At 37.0% G+C, this 12,433-nt stretch overlaps 1 protein-coding gene across 1 annotated transcript; it reads left to right on the top strand.

Annotated features, from left to right (window-relative positions):
* LOC136674574 (long-chain fatty acid transport protein 6) lies at nt 1–10,539 on the top strand. Its single transcript, XM_066650625.1, has 10 exons — nt 1–509; nt 1,622–1,828; nt 2,652–2,810; nt 3,654–3,778; nt 4,008–4,202; nt 4,629–4,719; nt 4,858–5,056; nt 7,085–7,182; nt 7,863–7,993; nt 8,892–10,539. Exons 1-10 carry the CDS (start codon nt 32–34, stop codon nt 9,066–9,068), a joined length of 1,860 nt encoding a protein of 619 aa, XP_066506722.1. The 5' UTR covers nt 1–31; the 3' UTR covers nt 9,069–10,539.
* The last annotated feature ends 1,894 nt before the right edge of the window (nt 10,540–12,433 follow it).

The following is a 12,433-nucleotide window of genomic DNA, read 5'->3' as shown; positions in this document are numbered from 1 at the left end:
CAGCAGCGGTCGAACTTTGTCTAAGCCGAGGATGTTTTACTGGGCTCTATCCTCGCTCCTAGCGGGCGGCGCTGCTCTGTTGCTGTTTCAGATGATGTTCTACCCGTACTTTTGGTTAGACTTGATTTATTACATTAATATAAAGAGGGTCGGGGGGGCGACTATGGCGAGGATGAAGATGGGGGTCTTCACTTACCTCGACCGCTTCATCCAGCGTGCAAAAGAGAGCCCCCGAAAGCCCTTCCTCGTCTTCGAGGAGCGAGTCTTCACGTACGGAGACGTGGAGGAGAGGAGCAACAAGTTTGCCCACGTATTCAGCGCAGAGGCTGGCTTCAGCCATGGAGACACTGTGGCGCTGTGGATGAGCAACGAGCCCGACTTCGTGAGCGTGTGGCTGGGACTCTGTAAGCTCGGCTGCGAGGTCGCTTTCCTCAACACTAACATCAAACCTAAGGCACTTCAGCACTGCCTCCACAGCTGCAGAGCTACAGCGATCATCGTGGGGACAGGTACGGTGTCTTTAACACGCTTTACGGTCAGGTATAGCCTACAAATACGCGTTACATTTAGGTACAGTTTCTTAATCAGGCTGTGAATCCAGGTAGTCTTTTAAATATACCTTAAATTCAGCTAAAGTTTTTAAAATATGTTTCAAATTCAGAACTAGTCTCTCAAACAAAAGTTTCAAATTCAGGTACAATCTGTTAAACAGGCTCTAAACTGAAGTATACTGTATGTAAAATTCAGGTGTAGTATTTTAAGCAAGCTTTAAACCTAAGGCATAGTCTCTTAAATACACTTTGAATTAAAGTTTTAAAGCTTTCACCACAGTTTCTGTGAAGAACACTGTTTTCCTGTCAATGAGCTCAAACCTCTAAAACACAGGATAGCTTGTTGGAGCTTGTTGAACTCTGAAGTTACATACCAAGAACTGTGTGTGCTGTGTTTGCAGTCTGTGAATGACTGAGTGGTAAGAAGTGAGTAGACCATACTAAATTCACACGCAAATAACAATACTTTTACCTGATTTACATTGCAGATCAGTAGCTCAGAGTGAGAACACAGCACACTCAAAAACTCACATTTAAAACTGAGTACACTGTTTCTGCATTGTTGATAGTGTATTGAAATTGTGCCTACTAAAAACTAGGCTTAGTTCAGGATATACTGACCTAATAAATGCAGTGCTTGTTGCGTGTAATTCTGTTCTGAGTTTAAATAAAAAATGTCTAGATGTGTGTCGAGTAAAGGTCTTGTATGATTAAAAGAGTTTAAATTGGATTAAATGGTGAATCTATTTGATCATTTCTACGGGGGCACTCTTAAAAAACTTACCTGAAAGCTGCATAGAGATCTATATCTTGAAGAAATATTTAGCATGTCATTGGGGAACTCTGTGGGATCAATAGTAGCCTAGAACTTGTATAAGCTTAAGCATATATCACAGGCTGCAGACCACAAGGCTCAAAAAGAGTCAGCTAGATTTCTGCTTATAAATATAACCTATATATATATATATATAAAATAGAGACATATTTTTTATGTCTTGTTTGAAAGAGGTTTCCACATTTTATTACTGAAAAAAACCCCCACTATTTTGGATTTGTCCTTTTTTCTCCAGATTTAATCATGTTTCTGGATGACATCATGCCAACTCTCTCAGACAATGCCATTGATGTGTGGGTGATGGCTGAAAACTCTTCACATCCGAACGTCAAAACATTGCTGGACAAAGTAGAGCTGGCTTCAGCCCAGAGGCCACAAATAGAACTGCCCCCACCAAACCTCACATCCAACTTCCTGTTCATCTTTACTTCGGGCACCACAGGTACTTCCCAACTGTTTTCTTTGTGTTAATGGGCGGAGGATGTGGTTTGGGTCATGGTATTTTGTGTTCGAAAACATTCTTTTCCCAAACGAAGAGCTGCACACTGGAGCTCCACCCTAGTCCAAAAAAAGATAAAGCCCATGAATTTCCCAATGTGAGCTTGGCAGATACAGAGTGTACACTTACTGCTTTCATGGTCTTTGACCACTATGCAGGCCTTGACATATTGAAATGCTTATAGTTTTTACATGTTTATTTTTTTCCAAAATATATTCAGCTTTGCCAGTAAACTTATGTAAGAGTAACAGGCTTTTGCACACATGATGGAAATGATATGAGAAAGATATTTCTTTTTTAACAATAGACAGCTGTTGAAGTGCAGCTCATGGACTAAAACATCTTTGCTTCTAAAGCTGTAAAGACATGTTTTAAATGAGCAAACTATTTAATTTGGAAATTGTAAGGGAAAATGGTCTGATCTGTATCTAGTTGTCTGACAAATCAAGTGTAGACAAGGCCTTGGCAAAATGATTATTTGCTTATAATGATCAGGTGAAAGTGATTGGATTTTATGGCCAGGTATAAACAGGGACTCAGCTGACTTAGTAATGTTCTGTTACTAGGAATGGCGCATATTGAGACAAAAGTCTTCAATTGATAACCGCAAATATAAAACCTGTGAAACTTTTCTGTTTCAAGCTTGTTCACACAGGTCATTATGATAATCTTTGTTGGTCTTGAAATGATTGAAGTTACCTGATATTTGTATTATACATCTTATAGCTTTTTTTCACTATGTTCATGATTGTTCTTTTTCATGTAGGGCTTCCGAAAGCTGCCCGAGTGAGTCACATCAAAGCAGTGATGAGTATGGCCTTCTTCCGTCTCTGTGGGGCCAATGAAAATGACACCATCTATCTCACTCTGCCACTTTACCACATGGCGGCCTCTCTACTAGGCATTGGTGGATGCATTGATCTAGGTATGGTACTGGCTTACTGGAATTGTGAAGCAATTTGCTATTGAGTTTTCATCAAATTATGCTCATTGCAGTTTATTACCAAACCTGGAGAGATAACTAATTATATCAAGTACATGCAGTTGCTGACACACTAATGGTGTAGTGGTATTACTGTACTATTTGCTTTAATGCATGTTCAAATTTGGGGATGCAGTTTTCTGTTTTGTGATAGGGTCTTGAGTCCATTCTTGCTAAGTACATATAGCAGCTATAAGGTATATTTGGTTCTCTGTTTCTTTGGCCTGCAGGATATCCCTTGCTCTTAACCTCAGGAAGCAATATGGTAGCAAATGGATTTTACAAACAAACACAATTCCTGGAAGTCTTGACCCACAAAGCTGGGATTAGGAATTGGTGTTGGAATGAAATATGGCAGTATAGGCAGTAAGGTATAAGTAAGAATAAGTGAAATGCAGTCCCAGGGTTCTTTCAACATTAGTAAGTTTATATAAGATGCATGGATCTGTTCATTAATTGATTTAAATAATGATATTAAATATTGGCTTTTTGGTGCTAGGATTTTTTTTAAGGAAGAAGCTATGATGTTACATTGTGCAAATAAAATGTTTCTTTTAACAGCTGATCATCAGTCTGGGCTTTGAAATTGTGTATAAACCCACTGACTCAATGCTAAAATATATGAATTCAGTATTTAAATTTGATATTGTTGGTATGTAAGTTTTAGTACATTAGTAGATTCTGTTAATACCGTGATTATACTTTATTGCATTTCAAAGCCCAGACCTAGAAATGTGCAATTTAATGTTACAAACCTTCAGCTTTAGCCTGGGTATTTGATCATAGGGGCTACTTGTGTGCTGAAGAAGAAATTTTCTGCTAGCCAGTTCTGGAAGGACTGCATCAAGTACAACGTCACAGTGTTCCAGTATATTGGAGAGCTCTGTCGATACTTGGTGAATCAACCCAAGGTAGTGGCAATTCATTTATTTATTGCAAATTTATGCAATTCTATTGTTTTTATTGTCTAATCCTATACCAATTATATTTCATGACATTAATACTGTAATGAGTACTAATTGATTTTCCTTGAAAACAAGTATATTTCAATACTAATGCCGTATTTGAGATTACATTAGCTGTGCTATTAAAGAGTACACTCAAATTATTTATTTATTTTGCGCCTGGTCTTTTTGCTAGACTCCAGAGGAGACAGCACATAAAGTGCGTCTTGCTGCAGGGAGTGGTCTTAGACCAGATGTCTGGAAGGAGTTTTCGAGACGCTTCAGGAAAATCCAGATCCGAGAAGCATATGGTTTAACAGAGGCCAGCATTGCCTTTCTTAACTACACCACGGAAATTGGACCCATCGGCCGAGCCAGTTGTTTCAACAAGGTAAATAACTTTTTCCCCAGACTTTGTGGTTGACCAAATTTGCCTGGAACATATCTTTAACCAAAGACCATGTTTAGTGTCCAGTCCAGATTTGAGTATTATCTTAACTGCTAGATTCATTTTACATGTAGTCAAGATCTTTCAATCTAATGTAAAAATAGTGTATGTTCACTGCTCTGCAAAAGCACCATCTGGGGAAATGTTATTATAAATCCATTTATATGGGCACAAAATAATTGTTTTAAAAAAATAACATATATACGATTATATGTTGTAATTTAGTTACAAAAGCTATTTTTAGTGTATTTATGGTGAGTTGATATTAATTTTAATGTATGGATTTATTTATTGAATGCATAGTCACACAGATTTTTCTTCTGATACTCTAACACCAATATTGTTTTTATTGTTTGCTAATGTGTGCAGCGTTCTATACCTTTTGAATTGTTGAAATGCAACCTAGAGACATACGAGCCTGTTCGAACAGACTCCGGACGTTGTGTAAAAGTAAACAAAGGTAAACTTTATTTTTATCAGGTTAAGTCACTATCATATTTGTTATATATGTTTCATATATACATGTATATATTATGATGTGTCCGTATTTTCCTCTTCTTTTCATTGTCAGTTTGTGAACATGATTCTGCTGTTTCAGGTGAAGTAGGCTTGCTGGTGGCTCCAGTGTCTTTCATCAATCCATTTCTTGGTTATGCGGGAAACAAGGACATGTCTGAAAAGAAGTTGCTGAGAGATGTTTTTAAAGAGGGGGATTTATATTTCAACACCGGAGACCTGATGCTTCAGGACCACAGAGACTTTGTCTATTTTAAAGACAGGATTGGGGACACATTCAGGTATTCCCAAAAAGCTTGTTTTTCCTTCTCTGTTTCTGGTTGCACGCACTTTCCCCACAATTTCTCCCGTTTATTTATCTAAACATGACTGACAAATCTAGGCCATGATTAAACCTTTTCACATATTCAGTCAAAACATTTCTTTGAACAAGTCCTGGAATTGGGTCCTTTCAGTTTCATAATAAATGGGAAGTAGCCAAGCGAAGTTAAGATAAATGTGCTGCCATTAACTAAAACAGGCCTAGTTCCAATTACCGTGAACCATTGATAGCCCCCTGCTGTATTTCTCATTGCCTTTAGCCCTTCTGCTGACTAGCCCTAATTCTAGCCCTTATGTGAATGAGCTCACCCTGATGAGAATGCTCGGTACAGAAAGCTTCCCAACCCCTCTGTGGTGGAAAACCTGGCCGAGACTAATAGATCCTGGCACAGCTTCTGAAGAACTAAGCCAAGGACTAGGCTGCCTCCATTCATGAAAATGCCAGCAGTGACATAGCGCTCCCCTGTCAAAGCCCATCCCAGAGACGACCTGTCAATAGAGAGTAATGTACTTTAGAGTAGTGTGAAAGAGAACTGCCTCCACGGCTGGTTGAGGGGTTTCTGGGATGTTAATGGGGAAGTAGTCGCTGTGACAAGAGGATTGGAGAACAATAGGCCCATTATCAAGCATGCCATCAGGTCAAAAGCTCGGGGGCCTTGATTGAAGATGGCAGAAAGCAGGGGTCACAATGGAGCCGTTTGTCTTCCTCAAGTTTGGCAGATTGTGGATAACACAAGGTTTGACAAAAACACATGGTAATTTATTAACCACTAGGCAGAATTATTGAATGTAGGCCAGTGGGACTCGAGAGAGAATGGATTTTTCTGCTCTGTTTCCCAGGGGAAAGGTTTTATTATATTGTAATATTTTTTTCTCTTTTTAGCTTTGTAAATACATATCTGTTTCTGGAGGATTATCTGTTTGAAAATCTTACTACAGGAACAGAGGAGGGGACTTTGCCAGATATCATTTACTGGTTACTGGCAAAGGCTTTAACTACAAATATCCTCAGGGCAGTTCTACTGACCCTGTAGGCAGCGTCAACCTCCGTGTTTCGTTCTTTCCTTCCCATTATGTGCTTAACTCATAATTTTTAAAAAAATCTTATTTGAAGTGCAATGGAAGAGGGCATGAAGGGAGAGGAGATTATGTTTTGAATAAAACTATTTTTTTAACAAAGCAATCATAAACTGATTTTCAGAAAAGATTTTGAAAACATGGTACACATTCAGGTTCTCTTTATGTTGGCTGTGTTGAAGACTGTTTTGAACTGAGACATCATCTTTTTGTATACAGTTGAATTTTGAAGCATTATATCCTTCATTCTGACCTTAACTTTCTAACACTATCTGTCCAACCCTGAAGACGTATTCAGGAGTATTCATACTTTGACTATTTGCCAGATTTGTATTTCAAATTCTTTGGAAGATATTTACTCCTGATGTGTCTGTCTAATAAAATAATAATAATTTCTAAATAAATCACATTGTTCATCGGCTAAGAATTTTTCAACAATCACAAGTGGTGGAAAACAAGGTAAAACTTGTTTACATACTTGCTTACTGGTGCAAGGATGTGATTGGAGGAAAAAAAAGGATTTATGGTTAATAATGAATAAATTGCCCATTGCATTGTGGAATTCTTGAATCAAAATTCCACCTTGTTTCCCTGTGAGAATTACAGCTCCTAAAATGAACTCTGTTGTTTTAAAGGCTTCATTACGAATATCCACTGTTCCGCTGTTTTTTGATCAATAGTCATCGAGTTAGTAGTGCTGGAGTTAATACTGGTATAGGCTACATTTTATACACCAATATATGTCTATAGTTTAATAACAAAGGACAAAGCCTCTTTATTATTGTAAAAAACTGAACTAAAGTAAAGACCTAAATATTGTTCTGTGAAACTTGTAAAACTATGAATGAGATGAGAGTCCTTTTATAAATCCACAAATGCAATATGAGTTCTTATTTCTTTGTTGTTGATAGGTGGAAAGGAGAGAATGTGGCCACCACAGAGGTGTCAGAAGTTTTGGGCTGTTTGCATTTCCTGCAGGAAGCTAACGTCTATGGCGTAGCAGTGCCAGGTGACTGGAATTATCTTTGACCTTTATAATTGTATCATTCATATTCATCTGAATTTGAGACAAGCCATGAATTTATTTCCTTTATCAAATCAAATCATCAAATCCAATGTAGCTGCATATATATATATATATGTGTGTGTGTGTGTGTATATGTGTATATATATATATATATATATATATATATATATATATATATATATATATATATATATATATATATATATATATATATATATATATAATAGCAGTAGGGAAAAAAAGATCAGCAGCAGATAAAAACGAACCCCCCAGGCAAGCAAGCCATCATTCCTTTCATCAGCACTGGAACATTTGTGGATTGATTGATTGATTGAACTGAATGGTGCATTTTCACTCAGTCTCAAATGAACATACAAAACACATAATTTTTCCTTTTAAAATACATATATAAGGAGCCACCTATTTAATTTTTTTTTTCCAGATTAGCTGGAATAGCAATTTAAGAGAAACCATTAACTTGTATTTAACTGAAATATAGTTTTAAGACAGTAACCCTGACCATCACCCCCCCCCCCCCCCACACACACACACACACACCCCACACACACACCACACACACACACCCTTCCAACACAACATATGTATCTTTCGCTGTATCTTTCAATTCTGATCAATGCACATTGTGATTCTGATTCTGTTAGGGTATGAAGGGAGAGCTGGAATGGCAGCAGTAGTTTTAAAAGAAGGCCACGACCTGGATGGAGAGTGTCTTTATAATCATTTGGTACAGAACCTTCCTGCATACTCCTGGCCCTGGTTTTTAAGAGTACAGGTAAGCTAACTGTAGAATTTTTTACTCAATAGCCTATCTGTGAATAGTAGGGAAAAGTTTACACTTTTATTATTATGATGACTCCTATTCATCAATGTTGTATTGAATCCTGCACAGATTTAACCACCTTGAAAGCAGACAATCTACTACGCATCTGATTCAGAAACTTGTATAAAAAGACAAGATTTGAATTATTGAATCAGCACATTTTCAACACATGAAAATTAGTGCTCACTAGGGACTTATTTGTAATGCACCTGCCTCAATTGGCCATAATTTACATATAATTAACCACACCCTAATTCATGTAAATGGTTGAAAAGTGAGTCAACAAATCAAAATGATTAAGCAGCTCAATGGTCAAAGAGTTATCATCATAGGTGGAGTCATGGAATGCACACCCCAGTTGTCCAGATGTTATATAGCTTTGCGTAAAGGTGAAAAAACAATGAAAACTTTTTTTCAGTTGATACACTGATGTGGTTATGTAGTACTAGGTGCTTGAGCTATATTACTGCCGAATATGAGGTTGATCACAGATATTTCAGTGGTCTAAAAAACGAATAACAAAACGGTCAGTGAAATTTGTACACTTAATGTTCAAATTTGGTTGTACACAACATTGATGAATAAGGCCTGATGTAAATGAACTTGTGTGATGTCTGTTCTCATTGCATCAGCATATTTTTAATTAGCAGTTGTGATTTTGTTCCCTGTGGATACCCTTTAATTATCATGCATGCCATACCCTGAACAGTTGTTGCAATTCTTTGAACTTTGTTTCCTAATGATGCCCCCCCATCTTCCACAGTCTAATTTTTCATTTAGCCTGTCTAATTTAGTCTGTCATGTGTGCTGTATTCTCTCGGGAGAAAACATCTGTTTTTCTTCCTCACAGACTTCCTTGGACATGACTGAGACCTTTAAGCAGCAGAAGAAAAAGCTGGTGGAGGATGGTTTCTGCCCTCAGTCAGTCCAAGACCCCCTCTACTTTCTCGACAGCTGTAGGAAGACCTACGTCCCCCTGTCTCAGCATGTGTATGATGACATTGTCTCAGGCCAGATAAGACTCTAAACTCTAATTATGTAGGATTTTATTCACACTACATTGTGGAATAGTCCGTTTTACATTGTTTTGTTCTGTGTATAATACTGGTAATTGTCTTTATTATCATGTCAGTTAATTTATTTAAATAATATATTAACTTGAACAATAATGGTTAATAAATATTTATCAACAATTTAACTGGGAGACAATTCCACAGATTTAGGTTTAAAGTTTTTATATGGATGTTTTTAAAAGTGATTACATTGTATATAGCTTAGTGTTTTTTTCAAATGTAAATAAATAGTGCTCCAGTAAGAATGTATTTCCAGCAATCTTGGTGTTTCCATTTTTGTCTTTTTTTGTTGTTAGCATAGGATAGCATTGGAGACAGACTTGAAAAGGCATTTTCTCTCATTGACTAATTGACTTACTGAGTCCCTTGGATTATTGAGCAGTTGGCACTGGTTATCAGTAAGTTTAAAGTGCAGTATATAAGTAATCGGACTGTGCAGAATGACTGTTCTCCATGGTATCTGCATCTGGACTTGGTAACCATGTTGGGATTTGGTTTCATTTGAGCAGTTTAAATAATCTAGTCTAGTCACTTTGGTCCAAGAAATTATGATTTTCTTACAGTTCCTAAGGAGCTGTAACCTACCAGTTTCAGACACAAAACAAAAAAATGTCACTGTCCCTTTGCATTTTACAATATATTACTTTGTATATATTTAATACAATACACACTGGTATGGTGTAAACATTTGATAATATTATTTGAAAATATATGGAGAACAAGTTTTTCTAAACATTATTTTCAAAAAAGACCTATACGCTTATAAGTCTCTTTTATACTTGTAAAATTTGCTTGTTACATCATGCAGTGATTAATTAAATTGTCCTATAGTTGCCATAAATTCATGAGAGAGAGAGAGAGAGAGAGAGAGAGAGAGAGAGAGAGAGAGAGAGAGAGAGAGAGAGAGAATATATTCTGTATATCATTATATGATTATGATAATTGGTTTTTAAATCAAGGCTTGTATGTGCTGACATCTGGCTAGGAATTCCTTGTTCTGTACCTTTTTTGTTTTTTTGTATGACAAATTTTAACTGCTGTACCTTATTGCTGCTAAAGCTGAATGTGTGAATTCTGGAAATCCTGATGACTTGCATCTGTTTAATTCCTTCAATTTCTATGTAATGTAAGATTAATTTTCATTAACAGGCATATATAAAAAGTAAAGCTAAGCTATGAAAAATGAAGGCTTTTGCCTTTGAGATGAATTGTCCATAAGATTGTTATTCCGATTCAAACATGTAAATCAAAATAATATGTAATCTGTTGCAATATCAGATTTACGTTTGGCTTATTAAAAACATATCTGCATTGACTCAACTCTTAACTGACTCTCCCTAATTTCATTATATTGCTAAAAATGTTAGTGACTGTCCTCTGTCTATAAAATTGTGTTCCAAGTGTACTTGGGTGTGAACTGGTGAAGTTTGTAGATATATGTTCATTCAACATTTTTATGCAAATTAAAAGTATTAAGATCATTCATTAAGATTATGATCATTCATTCATTCATTTATTATCTGTAACCGCTTATCCAATTCAGGGTCACGGTGGGTCCAGAGCCTACCTGGAATCATTGGGCGCAATGCAGGAATACACCCTGGAGGGGGCGCCAGTCCTTCACAGGGCAACACAGACACACACACACACTCACACCTACAGACACTTTTGAGTTGCCAATCCACCTACCAACATGTGTGTTTTTGGACTGTGGGAGGAAACCGGAGCACCCGGAGGAAACCCACGTGGACACGGGGAGAACACACCAACTCCTCACAGGCAGTCACCCGGAGCGGGAATTGAACCCACAACCTTCAGGTCCCTGGAGCTGTGTGACTGTGACACTACCTGCTGCTGAGTATTAACTTGGTATAATAGATGTAATGACATTTCCGGTTTTCTTAGAATGTGTTGCTCTATGTTTGTGTTAACAGTACGTATTTAAATATTTCCAACATTTGTTGGAGATTTTGAAAAGGTTAAAATACAAATGAAATGCAAGCAACTTCACATTTAATAACGTTTGCTTACGCTTCCGTCCACTAGAGGTCAGCCAAGACATACTGATGTTTTAAACAGAAACAGCCTGTAAAAACAATTGACAGACTCAGCAGCATAAAACCGGAGTGATGGCACACTTTCTGAGCTTGTATTTAAAAACGACTGTACTCCAAGATCTGTCGCTCTAAACATGATGCGTTATGTTTTTTCATGCTGAATTATTTTACTTTGATTATTTGTTTTTAAGTGTGTTTTTTGCAAAGTCAGTTTATGATGTGGTTGCTTCTGAAGTGATTATTGCAATACCATTTAATTTACTGTATTCCCAAAAGGGATAGAGCAGATACATCTCACTTTTTAAGGCTTAGTATGAGTATGAGTACCTAAGAGCCAATCTTAAATGGCCTCCTACTCCTATGTGGTGAACTATGGAAGTCTTCAACATAATAATGATTTCTCCACACAAATGGTATTATATATCAGGCAGAAATATCCTATTTAATGCAGTCACAGGAAGACTTGATTTAAAAGTTAAATGCTGTAAGTGGGTGTATAAGCAATCGTTTCATAGTTCACTCAATGGGGAGATTCAACTTCAGTTGTCATTTACAGGATGAAACACTTATTGTTAATAGCCTAAGAGTGAGAAATATGATCAAAGCCCAAATATCAAGAACATAATGAAATTCATAATAAATTCTGTGGCAACACATTGGAAACTATATTTTGTATTAGACACACCTATATATTTGGTCCACTAGATATAAGGTCAGAGACCTAAGCTTATCTGTTGCTGCACAGATTGTGCTAGTCATATACTAGTCTTTCATTATTTGTTACTGGACGTTGTTGGCTCAATATTTTTGGCTGTGGACTATTCTCAGTGCAGCAGTGACATTGAGGGGTTTAAAAACTCCAGCAGCACTGCTGTGTCTGATCCAGTTGTACCAGCTGAACACACACTAACACCAACCACTTGTCAGTGTCTGCATTGCTAAGAATGATACATCACCAGATAATGCTCTAGTGGCCCTGTTGGGATCCTGAACATTATAGCACAATGTGAACTGATATTCAGAGCAACAGATAGAATACAGTCTGTAATAGCAGAGCTATATATTTACATCAGCTAATTACAACATATTATATGTAAGTTAAAGCCGGAGTGATACTTTAAGTACACATATATTTCTTACGTAAGTGGTTTAAAAACATTAAACATGGGCTTTTACTTTTACTTGCTGATGTACACCGACTATAACCGCAGAGTTTCATCAGCTTCTCAGCGGTGGGGGTGGTCGTTATATTGGTGCCATTT

The sequence above is a fragment of the Hoplias malabaricus genome, chromosome 18 (genome assembly GCF_029633855.1).
Source record: "Hoplias malabaricus isolate fHopMal1 chromosome 18, fHopMal1.hap1, whole genome shotgun sequence".
Classification (NCBI taxonomy): domain Eukaryota; kingdom Metazoa; phylum Chordata; class Actinopteri; order Characiformes; family Erythrinidae; genus Hoplias; species Hoplias malabaricus.
Note: the sequence above shows the minus strand (reverse complement) of the source record. Positions and strands in the feature narration are given on the sequence as shown.